We start from the raw sequence: 23677 nt of genomic DNA, 5'->3' as shown, positions 1-23677 counted from the left end.
AAACCAACGCTAGGGCAGATATTGGCTACTGGCTATGAACTTTCTTATTCTAGTCCGGTCGTACGTCATCACGTTCTAATCCTTCGGACTTTGGTGTGATTGTGTGTGGCCAAGTCTGTTCATTCGGAAAGTCCGTCGGAACTCCGCCGAAAGTCCGTCAGGATGACCGTCGGACCCAAGTCTGGTCGTGTGTACGCGGCATTAGAGTGAAATCAATTGATCCTCAACAATTACCCAACGTAGCTATACCTGGCAGGTAAATTTAGGAGCAACCCTGCCTAAACACCAGGGTGCTACACTATCTAAACCAGGTACATGGCCCCTTAAGATTTCCCCTTATTTCCTGCTCTGAAAACAGAACAGGAAGTAAGAGGTCCCCTTTATCAAGGTTACAGGCAGAGCGCAGTGCTCTGTCTGTCACCTCAACAAAGGTGGCATCAGTGTCCCAGAACAATGGGTGTTTTTTTACTTGATATGGGCTTTCTCAACATTCTGAGAAATAAAAACCTGACAGAAGTTCTAAACTTTCTTGCTCTATCCAAAATGTAAAAATAAAAACAATAGCTATAGATACACTTATGCCGCGTACACACGACCAGACTTTTCGAGGGATTAAGTCCGACAGACTTTCGAAGGAGTTCTGACGGAGTTCTGGCAGAATTCTGACGGACTTTCCGAATGAGCGGACTTGGCCACACACAATCACACCAAACTCCGACGGATTCGAACGTGATGACGTACGACTCGACTCGAATAAGGAAGTTCATAGCCAGTAGCCAATAGCTGCACTAGCGTCGGTTTTAGTCCGTCAGAATAGCATACACACGAGCAAATTTCTCGTTAGGAACTGGGTCCGGCATGTTTCATTTCTAAAGTCTGTCAGACTTTTGCGAATCAAAAGTCCGTTGCAGCCCACACACGATCGAATAGTCTGCCGGAATCATTCCGTCAGACTTTGGATGTTGAAAAGTCTGGTCGTGTGTACGGGGCTTTAGGGCACTATGTGGAAAATATTTATGCACAATAATGGGTACGGTTAATAAACCGACACATGCTGAGGGTTGTATCAGACATGGTGACCCACTCTGCCACATTTGTAAATGTAGATGCTGCGTGTTAATAAAGTTTAGAAACACTGATTGAAGGGAAACCTGTCAAGTATTTTCAAATGAATGTCCTGGGGTCCCCTGAGGCCTAAGGGTGACAACCAGAGTCAGGGACAGCCAACATTCTTCAGTGTAGAGTGGGTTACAAGGCATGGTGAGAGTAATGTAAGATGAAATGGTGGGCACCAGTCACTTTTTGAATGCAAAGAGATTTATTGTCTCTTAAACAGAACTGTGGGGGAGAGGGTTAGGGCCAGGACACCCTTAGGTAGATGCAAAGATAATTAGCAGACTCCGAGGCTTCTATAGGTAGACAGCTATGCAGGTAAAGGCCTCCAGCCAGACATCACTTCTGTATAGGTCTCCTATGGCAACAATCTTGTAGCAGTTATGGTAAAGGTATTCAACTATCTGCAACACACAGTTCTCTTTACCCCACACTCACTCACTGTGGGTCTTCACTCAACGAGCTCCCAGTCTCTCACTAGACTCCAGATCTACTAGCTCCCTGAGCTCTTTCACTGTAGCACTCAGTATCTTCCTCAAGCATCACCCCCGCTTCCCTGCTGGGTTGGCACTCACAGATACTCTTCAAGCTTCACCTCTGCTGACACGTTAGGTCCCTGGCTTGGCACTCCATAGGAGTCACTTCTGCTATCCCGTTGAGTCCATGACTTGGCACTTGCTGAAATTTTCCCACTTCTTCACAGTTCCAGACTGGCGAGAAGTCTGCTGTGGTACTAGCTTCAGCTTACTCACAGTGATCTCTGGTACCAAGGTGACCACAACTGGTTCTCTGGCCGACAGAGCCGTTACTTCTGGTTGGACTACAAGACTGCAGTCCCAACCCTACGCTACTTCCCTGCTTCTGTATAGGCTTTTAGACAGCCTAGCAGCCAGATGTCCCTGGGAATGGCCTTAGGTTTCTGGTCTAGCAGCCCAAGGCAATACAACATGCATCCACCCAGACAGCCGTGGCACAGAATCCCGATCACCTGACTCCATTCAAATAAATAGGTTCTCCCAGCAGGCCAAGGGACCCAATAAAATCCTGGCCTGTTGGCTGAGACATCCCATTCATTCCTAATATGTCCTTGCAATGCCCTTGTCCTAGCTAATGTCACCAGGTACCTGGCCATCTAGCAACAGAAGAGAGAAGTGCAGCAAATCCAGAATTAGGGCAAAATCAATTGACCTCCTAACAATTGGCCAAGGAAACTATCGCTTGGCAAATAAATTTAATAGCAACCCTACCTAAACATCAGGGTGCTACATAAATAAAAATGGTCTCCAAATTGACCGTATTACGGAAGTGGTTTGTTGGAAATTGTTGGGTTTAGGCGTAGACATTTTAAGTTGTTCACGGTAATAATTTGGCACATTGTATATGGGCGCCTTCAGTCTCATATTACAGCCCAGTTGTTGTCTTACCTTATATAATCCAAATCCAAACACTGTTTTTATCTGCTGCATTTGATAAGGACTTGTTTGTGGGAGAGCATTGATGGTGGTTTGCCTCAGGCCGTGTACACACGCGGGGACTGTTCGCCCAACTTTGTTCGTCAAACAGTTTGAGCGGACAGTCCGCTCAAAATTAGCATGGACGGACTTGGCCACACACGACGAACGAACAGTCCGCTGAAACTTGCGCGATGACGTGAACGGCACGTACGACGGGACTAGAAATACGACGTCCTATACACTGCAATGCAACCTTCGCCGTGTAAATCCTTTCTGAGCATGCGCGGAACTTAGTTTGACGAACAAGCCTACACACGGGCGGACTGTCCGCTCAAACCAAGTTTCAGCGGACAGTTTTACGGAATTTCCGAAAAACTTTGCTCGTCAGACTGTCCGCTGAAACTGTCCGCTGAAGCCCACACACGAGCGGACTGTCCGCCGAAACACTGTTCAGCGGACAAAGTTGAGCGAACAGTCCCCGCGTGTGTACGCGGCCTCAGTTCCAAGATTAATGTCGGCTGTCTGAGAACCTGTTATTCTGGCAAGTGTAACACCCTCGCAGAGCATCCTGTTAGAATATTCTTTAGTGATGCAGGTGCTTGATAGAGAGAGCAAGCAGAATCTTTTCCCCATCACTGCTTCAGGTTCTGGAGCGTGGGAAGGTCATAAGTACCTCTGATGACAAAACTCCCTCCATCTCCCAGATGTCATGCACACTGAGTTTTCTCTTTCAGTAGTTTTTATGCAATTTTAACAAGTGGTTAAAATGCAAAAGTTCTGCCCACGCAGGGGCTAGCAATGAAGTTGGAACAGGTAAGGTCAAGAATAAGTGCCGGTTCACACTACAGCAACTTGGGATCCGACTTGTCAGACCTCAAGTCACCCCAAGTCACTGGACATAAGAAATTGCATTGAAGTGAATGAGAGCTGTCTTAATATACACTACTGAAGTTGCTCCGACTTCAGAAAAGGTTCCTGTACTACTTCAAGGCGACTTCTAGCCGATTTGTACCCATAGCTTTCAATGGAAGTTGCCTCCAAGTCGGATCCTTATCTTAACTCATGTGATTTGGATCCGACATTACAGGAAGATTACATAGGAATTCCCTGAAGTTGCTTCGAAGTTGCCTCAAAGTTGCCTGGCAATATTGTGCCGACTTTCACTGTTCCCACAAAGTTGGGAGCATGAAATGGTCCAAAATGTCTTGGTATGCTGACGCCTTAAGAGTTCCCTTCATTGGAACTAAGGGGCCAAGCCCAACCCCTGAAAAACAACCCCACACCATAATCCCTCCTCCACCAAATGATTTGGACCAGTGCACAAAGCAAGGTCCATAAAGATGAGCGAGTTTGGGGTGGAGGAAATTGAATGGCCTGCACAGAGTCCCGACCTCAACCCGATAGAACACATTTTGGAGGAACTCGAGTGCAGACTGCGAGCCAGGCCTTCTGGTCCAACATCAGTGCCTGACCTCACAAATGCGCTTCTGGAAGAATGGTCAAACATTCCCATAGACACACTCCTAAACCTTGTGGACAGTCTTCCCAGAAGAGTTGAAGCTGTTATAGCTGCAAAGGGTGGGCTAACTTAATACTGAACCCTATCGACTAGGACTGGGATGCCATTAAAGTTCATGTGCGTGTAAAGGCAGGCTTCCCAATACTTTTGATAATATAGTGTATATCTCAGTATCTCTACATATACCTTACCCCCAAGTTATAAAGCGCTACGTAAACTGTTGGCGGTATATAAATCCTGTATAATAATAATACCTTGCTTTTAGAAGCATGGGAAAAGTTAGTTATGACAAATGATAAAAGGGTTATCTTATATTGCCTTATTAGATGCAAGGCTGATTAAACATTATTAAAGTGGGGTACCCCCTAAAAAAAAAAAATTAAAAGTCAGCAGCTACAAATACTGCAGCTGCTGGCTTTTAATAATCGGACACTTACCTGTCCCGGGTTCCAGCGATGCGGGGGAACGAAGCCCCCCCCTCGCTCCCCGCTCCGCTCGCGGCGCCGTCATGCATACTGTGGGCACCCGGCTGTGGCTTCACAGCCGGGCACCCACTGCGCATGCGCGAGCGGCGCAGGGCGCCGTGATACGCCGTACAGTCACCTGGGACACGTGACAGGTCCCAGGTGAATGTGCGGCGCGAGGGGAAGTGATGTCACCAGCCCGGGCAATGAAGAAGGCAGACTACGAGGGACCCCCTAGCAACCGGTATTTAGAGGTGAGTAAAAAATTTTTTTTTGCCAATTATTTTTTTTTGATTTTTTTTAAGAATTTTAAGTAGTTTTATTTTTTGGGGGGCAACTCCACTTTAAGGTGTGTCTTTCTCTTTTTGTCTTATTCTTTTTTTTTTTATGTGCAGATATTGGGCATCTCTCCGTAACCTGGTGATCTCCCTTCTGAGCTCAATGAAATCCATCATCAGCTTGCTATTCCTGCTCTTCCTTTTCATTGTGGTCTTTGCCTTACTGGGGATGCAGCTGTTTGGTGGACAGTAAGTAAGCTGTATGTGCAAAGAGAAATAAGTGATGGTGGTGAGGCGACGTTATGTTGACCTGTTTGCTCTAGTATGGAAATGGAAAAAAAGAAAAAGCTGGAGGCACAAGACTTCTGGGAAGGACAAAAGCTAAAGATAGGTGACAGGTGTCATGTGACTTTCTCTGGTTTACCTTCTGCAGATCCGTCTGTCTGGCCACAGGGTACTTACAGTAATAGCTGTACATAATAGCTTTGTACTCCACATTTACATCTTCTTTTTTTTTTTTTTTTTTTTTGTTAACAGGTTTAACTTTGATGATAAAACCCCCTCTACAAACTTTGATAGCTTTCCTGCAGCAATAATGACTGTGTTCCAGGTATGGGAACCGATTATGTATGTGTATTTCCCATTATGCACGTTTATCTATTTTTACTAAATCAATCTTCCTGGTTTTTCTCACTTTTAGATACTGACTGGAGAAGACTGGAATGAAGTAATGTATGATGGCATCAAGGCTCAGGGTGGGGTCAAATCAGGCATGGTGTTCTCCATCTACTTCATCATTCTGACTCTTTTTGGAAACTGTATCCTTCATAAGTCCTTCCATTACCACTGTCCACAGAATCTGGCTTATAAAGAATTAAATATGTTATAGGTTAACAAACTTGTATTGCAGTCTTCAGCCCAAGATCAAGTTATTCCCCCTGTTGGGAGCCATCTTCTCCCTTGCATGCAACAACAGAGAAGGTAAAACATATAGAAGAACAGGGAGGGCGCACCGACCTTGCGCATTACAAAAAATACATTTTATTTAAATAAAAACAAGAGTCATAATCACAAACTAACGTTAAAAAGAAGGCTTAACATTGCTCCAAGAATTTGGAACTGTGTCTTCTAGACAGCTGTAAACTGGACCGGGTATTAGGAGGAACCAGATGGTATCGCAAACGGCTTACGCGTTACGAGGGAGTACTCTCTTCATCAGACCCTTGGGCTATTGCTGAGTTTCAGCTCCAAGGATACCCATTGTTCTGAGGAGGGCAGCAAGACCTTCGACTTTCCATATTTTATCCAAAGGGTTGGCTACACTACTTACATATGGACTTAGCTCCTAAATGCAGGAGATTGCTTTGTGTAACAGAGAAGGTTGTCAATTACAGCTGCAAGTCCAAGACACCTCTGCTCTTCCTGTGGCAGTCATGTGCCATCTCTCTCTGCATACATTAGCACTATCAATGAAGGCTTAGCTACTTACTTTTAACAAATCATTCAAATTGGCGTATTACTAACAGTACTGTTTAGCAGTGGCGGCTGGTGCTCAATATTGGCGGATGCTGCTCTCAAATCAATGTCAACCCCCTCCCCCCCTGCGGGAGATGCACGGATAGGCAGCAATCAGAGGCCTCCTTACCTTAGGAGGCAGAGGAGAAGGATCCTGGGTAGGGTTGCCACCTCATCCCTTTAAACTTGAACACATATTAATTGCACAGGTTCTGTGGCTGATTAAATTGGAGTTCTACCCAAAAGTGGAACTTCCACTTATTTGATCCCCCCTCTTCTGTTGCCACATTTGGCACCTTTCATGGGGGAGGGTGGAACGGATACCTGTTTTTTTCCTTCTCATCCTTCCTCCGCCGCCAGGCCAATTAGAAAGTGCAGAACGCATGCGCAGTAGGGAACATCTGTGAAGCAGAAAGGCTTCACTGCCGGTTTTCCTTAGATGGCTTTCACACTGCCATGCCCATAGCTTCGACGGTAAAACGACGCTATTTTTAGCGGCGTTTTACCATTGGATTTGTGGCGCATTTCGGCTGCTAGCTGGGCGCTTTTACCCCCCACTAGCAGCCGGGAAAGGGTTAAAACCGCCCGCAACACGGCGCAATAGCGGCGTTTTGCCAGCGGTATAGCCGTGCTGCCCCATTGATTTCAATGGGGAGCAGCGGTGGAGGAGCGGTAAACACACCGCTCCTTCACCGCACCAAAGACTTTTCCTGATGTCCTGCCAGCGCAACGCTCCAGTGTGAAAGCCCACGGGCTTTCACACTGGAGACAATGGTGCAGCAGTTTGAGGGAGGATTGCAGGCGCTATTTCTAACGCTATAGCGCCTGCAAAACACCCTTGGTGTGAAAGGGGTCTTAGGCTGCCTTCACACTACAGCGCTTTGAATCGCAAGCAGATTTGCTGCGAATCTGCCCACGATTTGGCAGCGCCGAGGTGTGAATGACAAAATGCGGGACTCATTCATTTGAATGACACCTCAAGTCTTGGGGCAGGTCTGCCACGTTTGACGCACGATAAAATGTGCTGCATTGGCAGCAACCTGCATTGCGGGATGCATGACATCCCAAAGTAGCTCCTGAACTATTTATTGGCGACATGCGTCCCACGATTCAAAACGATGTAGTGTGAATGCAGCCTAAGTGGAGATAGCGACGGCAGCACCCAACAGCTGATCCGAAGATCGGCTGGGGCGCCGACATCGCAGGCTCCCAGGACAGGTAAGTGTCCTTATATTAAAAGTCAGCAGCTACAGTATTTGTAGCTGCTGACTTTAAAAATAAATTCCCCAGGCTGGAACACCTCTTTAAGGTGGTATTTAAACTCACTTGGTGCCTTATCTAGATTAGATTAGCCTCAGATTAAAATCCATTCGTCCGCACCATGCATGTAGATTAGGGGGGCGGACGGACTGCTGTTTAGTCTGCTTAGTTTGCCCATTTTGGGGAAAGGCGGAGAGGACTGGAAAGGTGCCACTATTTTTACATGAAAAGGTTTACCTTAGGCTTTCCTTAAAGCTGAACTGCAGACAGATACAGTATCTCGCAAACAGGAGTACACCCCTCAGATTTTTGTAAATATTTTATTATATCTTTTCATGTGACAAAATTAGGTAGAAATTGCACTTTGCTACAAAGAGTAGTAGTGAGTGTACAGCTTGTATAACAGTGTAAATTTGCTGCCCCCTAAAAATAACTCGTCACACAGCCATTATTGTCTAAACCGCTGGCAACAAAAGTGAGTACACCCCTAAGTGAAAATGTCCAAATTGAGTCCATTTAGCCATTTTCTCTCCCCGCTGTCATGTGACTCGTTAGTGCTACAAGGTCTCAGGTGTGAATGGGGAGCAGGTGCGTTAAAGTTGGTGTCATCGCTCTCACTCTCTCATGCTGGTCACTGAAGTTCAACATGGCACCTCATGGCAAAGAACTCTCTGAGTGTCTAAAAAAAAGAATTGTTGCTCTACATAAAGATGGCCTAGGCTATAAGATTGCCAAGACCCTGAAACTGAGCTGCAGCATGGTGGCCAAGACCATACAGCGGTTTAACAGGACAGGTTCCACTCAGGAAAGGCCTCCCCATGTTTGACCAAAGAAGTTGAGTGCACGTGCTCAGTGTCATATCCAGAGGTTGTCTTTGGGAAATAGACATATGAGTGCTGCCAGCATTGCTGCAGAGGTTGAAGGGGTGGGGGTCAGCCTGTCAGTGCTCAGACCATACACTGCATCAAATTGTTCTGTATTGCTGTTGTCCCAGAAGGAAGCCTCTTCTAAAGAGGATCTACAAGAAAGCCCACAAACAGTTTGCTGAAGACACGCAGACTAAGGACATGGATTACTGGAACCATGTCCTGTGGTCTGATGAGACCAAGATAAACATATTTTGTTCAGATGGTGTGACGGCAACCAGGTGAGGAGTGCAAGTGTGTCTTGCCTACAGTCAAGCATGGTCTGGGGCTGCATGAGTGCTGCCGGCACTGGGGAGCTACAATTCATTGAGGGAACCATGAATGCCAACATGTACTGTGATATACTGAAGCAGAGCATGATCCCCTCCCTTTGGAGACTGGGCCACAGGGCAGTATTCAAACATGATAACGACCCCAAAAACACCTCCAAGATGACCACTGCCTTCCTAAAGAAGCTGAGAGTAAAGGTGATGGACTGGCCAAGCATGTCTCCAGACCTAAACCCTATTGAGCATCTGTGGGGCATCCTCAAATGGAAGGTGGAGGAGCGCAAGGTCTCTAACATACACCCACCAGCTCCGTGATGTTGTCATGGAGGAGTGGAAGAGGACTCCAGTGGCAATCTGTGAAGTTCTGGTGAACTCCATGCCCAAGAGGGTTAAGACAGTGCTGGAAAATAATGGTGGCCACACAAAATATTGACACTTTGGGCCCAATTTGAACATTTTGACTTAGGGGTGTACTTAATTTTGTTGCCAGCGGTTTAGACATTAATGGCTGTGTGGAGTTATTTTGAGGGGGCAGCAAATTTATACTGTTATACAAGCTTTACACTCACTACTTTACATTGTAGCAAAGTGTAATTTCTTCAGTGCTATCACATGAAAAGATATAATAAAATATTTACAAAAATGTGAGGGTGTACTCACTTTTATGAGATACTGTACAAAAATTCATGTATTTGTTGATAGTATTCAATAAAGAACCAATTAAGGCTCGGTTCACATATGTTCGCCCATGGTTTTTACTGTGGTTTTTAAAAGGAGTCCGGTGCAGTTTTGCTTTACTTGAAATGGCACCTGAATCGGACTGAAACGCACAGGACCATTTTTAAAAATGGACCGCGGCCAGCCCAAAGTTATGTGAACCATGCACCATAGAGAAGGTTGGCAGTTCACATGTCATGTGTATTGGCTGCAGTTTAAAATTTGCTTTTACAGTATGTGAACCAGCAGCCTTAATGTCTATTCAAAGTGGAGCTCCAGGCTCCTTCAGAAAAGATTAAAAGTCAGCAGCTACAAATACTGTAGCTGCTGACTTTTAATTTAAAGGCATTTACCTGTTCAGGGATCCTGCCATGTCCTCACCCGAGCCGATTCTTCAATGGGCTATCGGGTACTGGCGCCGCCATCTTGACTAAGGGAAACTGGCAGGGGACGCAAGGTGTCATGGACAAGCCACGTGTAATTTCGTACAATCGCGTTATAATATGATATTCTGGGAACATTTGCGCCACTGGAAGTAGTGTGCAAATGGAAAATAGTAAAGCAGTTCAAATATAGTTGGGTTGACTACCTCCTACTTGCTATGTCTTCCCAATGTGCAGCCCTCCTAGAGGGCTTTTTTGATGCCTACTATGGAATACTTGTCCCCCCCAGGATTAAATTGGAACAGCTGCAGTACCCAAAGGACAGCGGTGGGTTGACACTGCCCAACCCCTGGCTGTTCTATCTGGCGGCCCAGCTGCAGCATCTGACTGGCTCTATGGCCCAAGATCCAGTGAGCTCCTCGGCATTGTTGATGCTGATAGGCACTGGAGCCAAAACTGTTTTGATGGGCCTGGAGGCGCAGGTGTTTCACAAATCCAATAAATAGACCCCTACTCATTCACTAATTCAACAAATATGGAACAAGGGCAAGCAGATGCAGGGAGTGCAGGGGTTCACTGAATACTGCCCTATCTGGAATAACCTCACCTATGTTGAACTGGTTAAGCTACGTCAAGGGCCCAGGTGGAGAGCCTTGGGGGTGTCTTTTTTATCCCATATATTCCGTAATGGCAAGCTTAAGTCCTTCCCTGAACTACAAAGTCAGTTTAATCTACCTCCCACCATGTTTTATTCCTACCTTCAGCTCCGGCATGCAGTGGGCGCACAGGGCAGCTGGGTTATTATGTTGTGTATCCCTATCTTCCACCTGTTGCAGTCTAGCACTGAAACGAAGGGCATTATATTGGACTGTTACCAAATGTTGCTGACACACCATCTGAGGGCGCACCCCATTAAGGCAATTTCCCTGTGGGAAAGCGACCTGGGACCGCTCACGGGAGACCAGTGGGATGAAGCATTGCAATCAATCTCTACCTGCTCTTTAAATGTTGCATAAAAAGTATCACAATTATACATTGTACTCAGAGTGCACTTCACCCCGCAAAAGCTCCACAAGATGGGCAGGCTGGCCCTTGTGTGGTAGGTGTGGGCAGCACAATGAGGACCTTATCCATCTCCTCTGGCAATGCCCAAAGCTTCACCGTTACTGGAGTAAGGTACTTGGAACATTCAACCGGGTGTTCCAAACTGCTGTACCTCTAAGCCCAATTCAGGCAGGGGCGTTGCTAGGTGGCAAAAAGACCAGGGGCTTCAGCCTGGAGTCCAAGGCCTGAACGGGGGGGGGGGGGCTGTTGTACGCAACTTTTTTTTTGCTGGGCCGTGACACTGACGGTAGTGGCTTACATACACTAACCTACCTACACTGACGGTAGTGACCTACCTACCTGACCTACCTACACTGACGATAGTGACCTACCTACACTCACCTGCCTGACCTACATACACTGGATATACATACACTGACCTACATACACTAACGGTAGTGACCTACCTACACTGACTGACCTACACATACACTGACCTACACATACACTGACCTACCTACACTGACATTACCACACACTGACCTACCTACACTGACATTAACACACACTGACATTACCACACACACTGATCTACCTACACTGACATTAACACACACTGACCTACCTACACTGACATTACCACACACTGACCTACCTACACTGACCTACCTACACTGACATTAACATACACTGACATACCTACACTGACCTACCTACACTGACCTACCTACACTGACGATAGTGACCTACCTACACTCACCTGCCTGACCTACATACACTGGACATATACATACACTGACATTTACCTACACTGACCTACCTACACTGACATTAACACACACTGACCTACCTACACTGACATTAACACACACTGACCTACCTACACTGACCTTAACACACACTGACATACCTACACTGACCTACCTACACTGACATTTAGACACACTGACATTTAAACCCCATACACACTATCAGATTTTCTGCTGATTTTTGTCTTCAGATTTACCAAAACCATGTAATGCAAGGACCTGCCTGATTGCATACACATTGAAACTCCTAAGGTTTGACCTCATATTATATGGTTTTGGTAAATCTGAAGGAAAAAATCAGCAGAAAATCTGATAGTGTGTATGGGGCTTTACACACACTGACCTACCTACACTGACATTTACACACAGTGACCTACCTACACTGACATTCCTACACTGACATAGCTACACTGACATTAACACACACTGACCTACCTACAATGACCTACCTACACTGACCTTAACACACACTGACCTGTCTCAGCCGTGGTGTCACAGCAGCCAGTCCTCAGAGGAGGAGCCGAGGAGGAGAGGAGAGCGGCTCGCCCGAGGGCCAAGCAGGTATGTGGCGCGGCAGCCGCTTTGTAATTCCCGCCTTCTGGAGCCAACAGCGCCTATGATGGACGTCACACATCCCGCGGTCCCAGCATTGGACCAGTGGGAGGTCCATCATAGACATGCAGGCTCCAGAAGGCGGGACCAGCTCTGGCACTCGGCCACACTCGGTGGCGCTCGGGATCAGATTGGTCCCGGCGCTCGCCGCAGCACTCGAGGCTAACAATAAATACCCTGCAGAGCTGACACTCGGGGCTTTAGGGGGTCACATTCGGGGCTTCAGCCCCCCTAGCCACTCCCTCCCGACGCCCCTGCCTCTAGGGCTCTGTTTCAGGCCCAAAAACGTATTCTGGTGGGTTGGAAATCGACCTCACCACTCACTGTTGCATTGTGGATAACACACATGGGAAACACCCTTGTTACGGAAAGATATAGCTATCAACACAGGGGGAGCCCGGGTAGATTTGAACGTATTTGGTCACCATGTTAGATATGCCAGGACTGAGCCCCAGGGAATTGGTGATGTCCAGGCTTCTATGATGCCCTACAGGATAATTATGCCATCTTTCTGACACAATGTAACGGTTGTACTAAATTTATGAACAAGTTTTGACGTTATAAGATCTTGGTTAGTATGTATATTACTTTTGATGGCGCTATGATAACCCTGATATGTAAATGTAGATTTCTGCAAATGCAATGTATATACATGGGAAGTTGTTTGCATATGTTTCATATAAACATTTTTAAATAAAAAAAATATATAGTTGGGTTGGTGCAGAGCTTTCAACAAAAACATGTACTAAACTCAAATATACCACCTAAAAGAATTTTTTTTTATAAACTTGCTACAGGTGGTTGCCAGTTATTACCCTGTAAAATTGTGAACTATTAACTTATAGTGCCCTTTTGTGTCAAAGGAAGGATACATTTTACAAGAGCTGAATAAGACCAGCAAAAAGCCACAGCCAGCCTGTAGGCCACAGCTTAAGAACCACTCCATTACAACATTAACCATATATGTATATTAGCTTTAAATTCCAATATATATATATATATATATATATATATATACACACACTATATTACCAAAAGTATTGGGACACCTGTTTTTATACACACGCACATGAACTTTAATGGCATCCCAGTCTTAGGCCGCGTACACACGGGCGGATTGTCTGCCCAACTAAGTACGTCAGACAATCCGACAGACAGTCCGTTCAACTTTTGAATGAACGGACTTGACCACACACGATGAACAGACAGTCCGCTGAAAACGTGCGCGATGACGTGTACAGCACGTACGACGGGACTAGAAAAACGACGTCCAATACACTGCAATGCAACCTTCGGCCGTGTAAACCCTTTCTGAGCATGCGCCATACTTAGTCCGTCCAACTTGCCTACACACGAGCGGACTGTCCGCTGAAACCAAGTTTGGACGGACAAAACCAAGTTTCAGCGGACAAAATTACGGAAATTCTGAAAGACAAAGTCCGTCGGACTGTCCGCTGAAAAAGTCCGCTGAAGCCCACACACGAGCGGATTGTCCGCTGAAACACGGTTCAGCGGACTAAGTTGGGCAGACAATCCGCCCGTGTGTACGCGGCCTCAGGCTGCATTCACACCTATGCATTTTTTGTGCTTTTTGCATTTTGCAGATTTGCACCACAGAACATGTTCCATAGGAAACCATGTTAAATGGACTAGTGCAAATGTACAAAATGCAAAAAAAGCACAACAAATGCATAGGTGTGAACTAGGCCTTAGCCTGTAGGGTTCAATATTGAGTTGGCCCACCCTTTGAAGCTATAACATCTTCAACTCTTCTGGGAAGGTTGTCCACAAGGTTTAGGAGTGTGTCTATGGGAATCTTTGGCCATTCTTCCAGAAGCGCATTTGTGAGGTCATGCACTGATGTTGGATGAGAAGGCCTGGCTCGCAGTCTCCACTCTAATTCAACCCAAAGGTGTTCTATCGGGTTGAGGTCAAGACTCTGTGCAGGCCAGTCAAGTTCCTCCACCCCAAACTCTTCCTTCCAATGACACAAACGATGCAGCAAAATTCCTTGTCACCAAAAATGGGTTATAATTATTCCACCAGACACTAATGATAGGCAAAATTCCTCCCACTGATACAAACAATGAGACAATATTTGTCCCACCAAGAGCAATGATAGGGCACTATTCTTCGCCGGGAGAAGACAGTGATAATCGCAAGAAAATCTGGCAGGCTGGTTGTACCCAAGTTGATCGATCAATCAACTGGGTACATTCAGCCTGCCCATTTATGGTTCATATCGAGATTCAAACCATGTATGGCCGGCCTTATAGATCAAGGAACCGGCTGCACAGAAAAAGAAAACAGTGACAAACAGTGGCCATTATTGCTAAAAAAATAGTCTCAATAACATCTTTCTATTTGACTGATTAGCTCCTGAATTCTGCCACTAATATAGAAAATTAAATATAATTGTATGTAATAGGTTTATCTAATTAAATGATGTGACATAGCGGGTTGGACCTGTTCCTTAGCTTATTCTGCACAGACACACTGCTGAATGTCTTCTTGGCTATCGCGGTGGACAATCTGGCCAATGCTCAGGAGCTAACCAAGGTATATTTTGGGTAATACCTTATGGATAAATTGTTCATAGTATGAATATTATTGCTCTGATGGGCCTTTGTCTATCTGCAGGATGAACAGGAGGAAGAGGAGGCTGCCAATCAAAAACTAGCATTACAGAAAGCCAAGGAAGTAGCAGAAGTCAGTCCAATATCAGCTACTAACATGTCCATAGCAGCGTAAGTGTGTTAGGTTTTCTAACCAAAAGAAAAAAATGTGCATCAAAAATACCTATATTTGAGGAAAAATTGCCTTGAATTATTTTTCTTCTACATTATTTCAGCTTTTTTTGTCCTTTCTCCTTTCCATTTCCTTTTCTTTTCCCTTTCCCTTCCCTTCCCTTTCCGTTCTCTCATTCTAAATGTAGGACCAGTGGCGGCTGGTGCTTAATATTTGGGAGGGGACGTCAAACAAACCTGCCCCCCCCCCCCTTCACGGCAATTGGACCGATCGTGTCTCAGGAGCCGCTTCCTGATTGGCTGGTTGAAGAATCAGGAAGACTATAGCGAATATTAATTCGCTATTGTCACACAACTGGGTGGGCTCAGGGCGCAGTGCAAACAATAGTAATACAAATGGCGCTAATAATATCCCTCTCCCAACCTTCATGAACGGTGTCAATTCTTCTAGTTTTTAAGAAGTAGTTACTTGAAGAACTGAAACCACATCAAAACAAGATGGATTTTTATTAGTTGCTATAAAAATCTAAACTGAAATTAATATATGGGCTGTCCTTGCTTAAAGTGGGGTGCCCCAAAAAAAAAAAAAATTAAACGTTAGCAGCTACAAATACTGCAGCTGCTGACTTTTAATAAACGGACACTTACCTGTCCCGGGGTCCAGCAATGCAGGGGAACAAAGCCCCCTCTCTTTCCCTGCTCCGCCCGTGGCGCCGTCATTCGTACTGTGGGCGCCCGGCTGTGGCTTCACAGCCGGGCACCCACTGCGCATGCGTGAGTGGCGCACAGTCATCTGGGACACGTGACAGGTCCCAGATGACTGTGCGGCGCGAGGGGAAGTGATGTCACCAGCCCGGGCAAGGAAGAAGGCAGACTACGAGGGACCCCCAAGCAACGGGTATTTAGAGGTGAGTAAAAACAATTTTTTTTCCAATTATTATTATTTTATTTTTTTAAGAATTTTAAACACTTTTTTATTTTTTGGTGGCAACACCACTTTAACTCAACATTTGATAATGCTTGTTGCATAACTGTTCATTACTGTCACTGTCCTTAAGGAAGTATGCAGGTCAGGTGTTCAGATTTGCCTCTGACTTTGCTGGCTGCATGCTTGTTATGTGTCAAAGACTCAATACAACCAGGCAACCAGCATTCTAGAAGGATGTAAGCAATGGCAACCTACATACTTATTTGGGTAGCATGAAGCGTAATAAATGTTATAGGTATAGTGAAAACTAACGGTAAGTAGGAAAAAAAAATTGGTAAATGCATGTGTTTATAAATTTATTATTTAGAAGAGCCTGTTAAACAAAATTTCGCACTCATGTAGGAAAGAGCAGCAGAAGAACCAGAAGACCGCGATGTCTGTTTGGGAGCAGCGTACAAATGAAATACGTCGGCAGAATTTGATGAACAGTCGGGAGGCCCTATATAGTGAGATGGATCCTGAAGAGCGTTGGAAGTTGTCTTTCATGCGTCCAGACATTAAAACACATCTTGACCGGCCACTGGTCGTAGATCCACAAGAAAACCGTAACAACAACACCAACAAAAGTCGGCCAGGAGAAAGCAAGACACCTTTGGAACAGCGTCTTTCTCACCAACGGGCAGAAGACTATCTGCGCAAGCAAGCACGGTTTCAAGAGCGTGCAAGTCGAGCATATGATATGAGCCAGGAAACTGGCCGTCGGCCTCGGAGCAAAGAACAAGAAATTTCTCGTGATGGGCAGGACATGGGTCTTCAAGACAGGACAGCGGAAGTGGATGGCGGTGTACGACCACCCCAGGATCCACCCAGGAGACACAGAGGTGGAGGAAGCAAAGAGAGTAGGAGTGGTTCCCCTTTGCCACGTGGGGAAAATGATCACCGCAGACACAGGGTGCATCGCAGAACAGGGGAAGAACAAGAATATGTGGGTGTGGGTGGTGGTGGTAGTAGGGGAGGTGGCGGTGGAGGAGAAAGGAGGCCTCGTCACGCAAGGGAGGGTGGAAGAACAAGGGAAGTCAGCGGTGGAGGGGAAAGTGAAGGGCCTGATGGAGAAAGGAGAAGGCGGCATCGCCACACTGCACAATCCACCTATGAGAATGATGTAAAGAGAGACGACAGGGAAAGAAGACATCGGAGACGGAAGTAAGTAATGGAATCACTCATTATAGAGTGAGTTAATAGTTTTACTAATTGTAACTACTGTCAGATCATGGTGGGAAGAACTTCATTCTTACTCCTGTCATAGCTGGGAAAGACTTAGCTCACCTTTTCTGTTTAGCAAACTCATTACACTAGTCTAAATCATTTCTTTATATATTCTTGTGAACATTTCTTTAGATGACATATGACAGCATTTCGGTTCCCTGTGGCCTCTTTATGAGACTATATGCAGTACATAGACTGGTGACAATAGTGGCTCTCACTTTCATTGGTCACAGCAGGCCTTTTAAATGTAAAAATCTTGTGTATGTTCTCTCCATCAAGACAGCAGAAGACCTAGCAACTGATTATTACGCCACTCAACTCACTCAAAAATAATAAATAAAATAAATAAAATCGAAAATACTGTTTTAGTTGAGCTGCCTACCAGTGAAGTGTGTGTATATATTTGTGTCTTAGCTCTTGTACACACAGTCAGACATTCCGACAACAAAAATCCGACGGATTTTGTCCGAAACTGGTGTTGCATACACACGGTAGGACAAAGTTGTTGGAAAATCCGATCGTTCAGAATGTGATGACGTTTGTTCGTTACGACAAAACTACGTTCAGGCTAGTAGCCAATAGCTTTGATCTGAGCATGCGTGGCACTTTGTCCGATCGGAATTCTTTACACATGATCGGACAAAGTCTGATCGGATCATGTTGTCGGAAAATTTTATATCCAGCTCTCAAACTTTCAGATGGAGCCCACACACGGACGGATTATCCGACAACACTGTCCAATCGGACATTTTCCGTCGGAATTTCCTATCGTGTGTACAAGGGCTTAGAGTGAACCCCTAGAGCTATCTCCTCCTAAACAAATTGTATTTACCACCAAAAAGGTGCGATTTGATTATAAATATAAAAATGTAATTTTATAAAGGCTCTTTCTTGGTATTCAACCTCAGTAATTCTACAATCCTTTGTCTTATTTTACTTACTAATAATGGTGCTTTTTTGGACTTACAGGGATCCTAATGCTCCAGCTCCCAGCTCTGGCCCAAGTCTTTCCACCACAAGACCCATTCAGGATCGATCTCGCCAGGAGAACCAAAGTCAGCAGCCAGAAAACATGGACAACATCCGCAACAACAAGCTGGTGACCAATGAACCCCCAATGGGGGGAGGAGGAGGCATCAACCACAGCCCAGCCAAAATGGGCAATCACACCAACTGCGCCAATAACAACAGTGTTCCCACTGTCAATTCTGCTCCAAGACGGACGCCACTGCCCACTAATTCTGGCCCTCCCCCCACTGCGCCAGATCCTGCCCAGACACTTAGTAACCCCACTGATGCCTCCAAAGTGACTAAAACTCTTGAGCAGACCACAGTGGATATTACACCACCTTTCCCTGCACCAGTAGAAAATTCTGTTTCACAAGGTAATGTATTTGACCGATACTATCTTATTTTGTGTTTTTTATTTATTGCTTTGGGTTTGTTTCTGTTAATATTGCATTGCTTTTGGTTCCAACAATTATAAATAATTTAGTTATGATTTCAAAGATAAGTGTCACCAACTGCCACATAAAAACAGTTAACGACATTGGATATACCTGAGATCCCGGATCATCAACAAATTACTTTTTCATTCTTTCTGTCTTGCGACAATGCATTTACAATTCATTATCTACTGTAATATACAGTGAACTTGTGGACATTTACGCATTATATATTCTCAAAAAGCAGCAAATGAAAATCATCCCTCACGATCACTGTATCTGCAGATACGGTGGATCAGTTCGTGCCTTAGGGCTCGTTTACACGTACAGCTGCCCTTGCCGCCCCTCCTAAAACCAATCTACGGTGGATTGTTTTTCAGAGGGTAGTTGGGATATGTCACCTCCTGATTGCAGGTTTTGAGCCTGAAAATCCTACACTACAACAGTATGCATTCACTTAAATGGGTCGTGTTTGGGATCAGTACTACTGGTTCCATATCTCCCAACTGTCCTTGATTATGAGGGACTGTCCCTGATTTGGAACAAAGTCCATCTGTCCCTCTTTTCTCCTCATTTGTAATTTTTGTCCAGTCTGTATAGTTGTATATAAAATGCACTATTTATCTTTCAAAAAGTGTTTCCCAGTGCTAAACCTTTCATCCAACTTCTAAATTACTGCATTTGTAAATTTCAAAAGCCTATATAAAGTAATAGTGGTAAAAAAAAAAAAAAAAAAACACTTGTGGGTTTAACTAATCTTATTTTTTCATATAATTCTCCTTTAAGGTGGTGTGGTAAGTGTGTATCCTATGGCTACATACTTTTGCTAATTGGTGTCCCACGTTCCCATCTCAAAAAGTTGCCTGTGTCTATGATACGGTATTTTTTGCCGCCAGGCATCAAAGCTGTAGTATGTGTACCATCCTGTCCTGCTGCCGTTGTAGTTTTGTATAAACAAGGCCTTAACCGCTTAATGACTGCCCCACATATATATACTGCGGCAGGGCGGCCCTTAAGTGCAAAATCACGTACCATATGTGATTCCTCTGCTCGGCTCTGGGGCGTGCGTGTGCGTGCCACCAGAGCCCAATTCCCACTGCTATTGGACACAGCGGGAGCCAATTAGCGGGTCTGGTGGGCACAATGGCTGCCGGGACCCGCCGATTGTTCACAGGATAGGCAGAACGGCGGTCTGCCTATGTAAACAGGGCACACCGGGGGGGAGTGCGGAAAATGAAAATCGAGTGTTTCTGCTAAGCAGAAACACAGATCTCTGTTTTCCTCCAGTCACAGCATTCCCCCCACAGTTAGAAAGCACCCCCTAGGAGCACACTTAACCCTTTGATTGCCCCTGATATTAACCCCTTCCCTGCCACTGTCATTTATACAGTGACTGCATTTTTTTTTAGCACTGATCACTGTGTTGGTGTCAGTGATCCCCAAAAAGTGTCACTTAATGTTAATTTTGTCCACATGTCATGCTAAAAATTAGTTGATTGCCGCAATTAGCCGAAAACAAAAAAATTTAATAAATAAATGTAAAAAGTCCATAAATCTAATCCATAGTTTGTAGACGCTATAACTTTTGTGCAAACTAATCAATATACACTTATTGGGATTTGTTTTTACCAAAAACATGTAGCAGAATACATATTAGCCTAAAATTATGAAGAAATTAGATTTTTTACATTTTTTTTATGAACATTTTAAAGCAGAAAGTAAAAAATATAGCTTTTTTCAAAATTATCGTTTTTTTTGTGTTTAAAGCGCAAAAAATAAAAACCGCAGAGGTGATCAAATACCACCAAAAGAAGGCTTTATTTGGAGGAAAAAAAGGATGGAAATTTTATTTGGGTACAGCGTTGCATGACCACACAATTGTCAGTTAAAGCAACGCAGTACCACAAAAAATGGCCTGGTCAGGAAGGGAGTATAAGCTACCGGAGCTGAAGTGGTTAAAGTTCACAACAGAAGTATAGACATTGCATGTTCTCCTACCTGTTATGGCAGAAAGGCCTTGGCAGCACGGCAGCCTTTTAATGTAAACTAACAGCGGGTGCTTTAGGGCTCATGCACACAGGATGTTTATTTTACAGCTGCTGTTAGGGGACATTTGACTTTTTTTAGCTGCTCCTAAAAGCCCCTTCATGTTGGCCTATGTGTCCATGCACACATAAACTGTTAGAGGCGTTTGGAGGCTTAAGCGTTTAGTGGCATCAAAAAAAAACAGCCAGCCTGTGCTTCCAGAAGCAGTAAAAATGAGCTGCAAAAACAAAAAACCTCCAAAAGCTCAGCTAAACGCGGCTAAACGCGGCTAAACGCGGCTAAACACGTCAAGCCGCATTTAGCTGTGTTTGAGGTTTTTAGGTTTTTACATTATAGAAGTTTTAAAAAAAAAAGCGCCCAAAAAACGATAACGTGGAAAAATGCGGGTAAACGGGTATTTTTCGCGCTGGCGTTTTTAAAACGTCCTGTGTGCATAAGCCCTAAAGCTGTACAGAGACTGTAACCCCACATCAGAGTCTCTGTTGTGATTTTTAGGGATGAATTATGCCATAATACATGCATCTACAGAGGTCTGTAAAGACTGTAAGAGCCCATTTATTGCTTGTTTAGAATATATCCATATAAGTTACAGTAAAGTGCTCTGGCAGGCATCGTGTAGTAAAATCCTTTTGATGAACACAAACAATAGCAAAGCACTCCCAATAGAAATAGAGTAATTTACCTATCCACAGTTGGGAATCTCATAAGCAAGAATGTGGCTTTTGCAAGCAAGATTAAGAGACATTTTCCTTTCTCAGCCTTCCGGCTAGTAGAGCTGCTCACAGTGCTCAGGACTTTACACCGGAGCACTTTATACTTTATATTGTATGATTTTACTTTTAAAGTGGTTGATGGTTATATATCATATTTTAGAGACCTTGAGATAAAAAAGGTGACAGCACAGCAGTATTTTATTTACTCTGAGAGAGAGCTACAGTATAAAGTCCCAAGCAGCTGTACTGGCTGCTCTGGCAGGGAATCGTCCCCTTGAAGTGCATCCTTTCTAATGGACCCCAACGCTTGCTGTACGAAGGAGGTGTTTGTATACACAGAAGAGCAGTAGAGAGGGCCCAGGGATCCAGGGACCTGGTTCTTATCATCTAGTAGGGACCTAGAAGACCTTTGACTCTATGAGCTATGCTCTTGCTGTGCATTAATATTGTTTGTTATCATCAAAATGATTTTACCACACTATACCGGTAAGCTTTGTAATCATTTGTGTTTTATCATTACGGAGATGTTCCTCTTTTTCTTCTGCATGGAAACACCATACCCAAAACCCTCATATGCCTATCAAGCATTCTGGATCCAGAGGACTGTGTAACGCAGTTCCTTTATCAGATTAGTGACTTAGTTCTGTAATAGATATTTTTTATTTTTTGCTCTCACCACCCTATAAATATCTACTGAAAAGTATAGAAGAGCACCAAAAGAGCTGTCTGTCCATGTTTAGTTCCTCCTCTCCACCTGCAATCAGGTCCTGAATGCAGCCTTAAGCCTAGTACACACAGGCCGAATGTTGGGCGACATTCAGCCTGTGTGTATGGCAGCCAGTCCGACAGAAGCCCGCCAAAGGGTCATGGCTGAAAAAGGTCTTCTGGTGGTTCCTAGTCGGCGCTCTCAGCCAATGGCTGAGTGTTATAATAGGAGGAACATCGCCCTGTCAGAACACAAAAGCTCAGCAGTGGAGATCGCTTTATTGACTGTTAATACAGCGCCTCTGACCTCCGACCTGCTGGGTTGAACGTAAAAAAAATGGGTAGTGTGTACGGGGCTTTAAGATAGGAAAATGTTTCTTCTTTGTGTGATGTACTGAATTTCCATAGCCTGGTCACAGGTTCACTGTAAAGTGTAAATATTCACACATGATAAGTCCTTAACGCAACCTTGTTCTACTTTTTCTGAAGGCTGTAACTTTGGCTGCTACCAAAATTGTCCCTATTGTAATTCATAAAAGAAGGAGAACCCCTGAGGGTGGGATTCTAAAGGCGCTACCAAAAAACAAAAAAATATATTTATAACAGAAAAAATATAAACAAAATACTGAACATGGTCAGTGGGCACTGAGAGGACCTATTGGTGATGCCCATCCTAGATTTGAGTCTACCAGCACATCTCCAGTATCCCAGCCCTCTCAGGCCCTGACGCCATGGCCTGGATGTGACCTTATGTGTCAGAACTCCCTCCCCAGGCCTCAGCGTGCATGCCTTTTTTTTCCCTTCAGGGACCCTTTCTACAACTCCGAACCCCCACCTTTCCTTGGGGGTCAGGTGCAGTCCCTGCATTATTGCATTTTTCTGTATTTGTGTACACTGAGGCACTTTCATCGTAGATGTCTATTTGTAAGCAGCCACAATGCGGGCAGGGCTGCCGGAGACCCCTTGTGACAATGTTTATACACGTTATTTTACCAAAGACATTTAGCAGAATACATTTTGGCTTACATTTATAACAAAATTAGATTTTATTGGATTTCTTGTTAAGCAGAAATTCGAAAATATTTTTTTTTTTAAATTTCAGCCCGTTTTTCACTTATATCGCAAAAAAATAAAAAACTGATTTGGGAATAAATAGCGCCAAAATAAAGCTATATTTGTGTGAACAAAATGATAAAAATTTAATTTGGGTACAGTGTTTGCATAACCGCGCAATTCTTATTGAAAGTGCGAGAGCCCTGAAAGCTGAAAATTGGGCTGGGAAGGAAGGGGGCGAAAGCGCAGTGTATTGTAGTGGTTAAAGTCCCACCCTCAAGGGTTCTCCTTCTTTTCTGTTCTCATGGGATGTGGCACACCAGGAAATCTGTTTTATCAGAATTCTTTTTCACTATTGTAATTCATCAGCATAATATAAGGAATGACAGCAGATGGCAAAAGCCATAGAAA

The 23677-nt window shown here is 44.6% G+C and overlaps 1 protein-coding gene across 8 annotated transcripts in view; it reads left to right on the top strand.

Annotated features, from left to right (window-relative positions):
• The window catches only part of CACNA1A (calcium voltage-gated channel subunit alpha1 A), a 407588-nt gene that overhangs the window by 166449 nt on the left and 217462 nt on the right, over positions 1-23677 (top strand). For all 8 annotated transcript variants that reach the window (XM_077470422.1, XM_077470419.1, XM_077470424.1 and 5 more), the window contains exons 13-19: positions 4946-5077; positions 5366-5438; positions 5529-5646; positions 14855-14922; positions 15004-15110; positions 16441-17241; positions 18274-18689. In XM_077470422.1, the coding sequence (XP_077326548.1) occupies positions 4946-5077; positions 5366-5438; positions 5529-5646; positions 14855-14922; positions 15004-15110; positions 16441-17241; positions 18274-18689 (1715 nt within the window). The remainder of the gene's footprint in view (positions 1-4945; positions 5078-5365; positions 5439-5528; positions 5647-14854; positions 14923-15003; positions 15111-16440; positions 17242-18273; positions 18690-23677) is intronic.

This window comes from Lithobates pipiens, unplaced genomic scaffold (genome assembly GCF_037356315.1).
Source record: "Lithobates pipiens isolate NorthernLeopardFrog02 unplaced genomic scaffold, aLitPip1_a1.2 Scaffold_8, whole genome shotgun sequence".
NCBI classification, from domain to species: Eukaryota; Metazoa; Chordata; class Amphibia; order Anura; family Ranidae; genus Lithobates; species Lithobates pipiens.
This window is presented reverse-complemented; position numbering and strand designations above follow the sequence as displayed.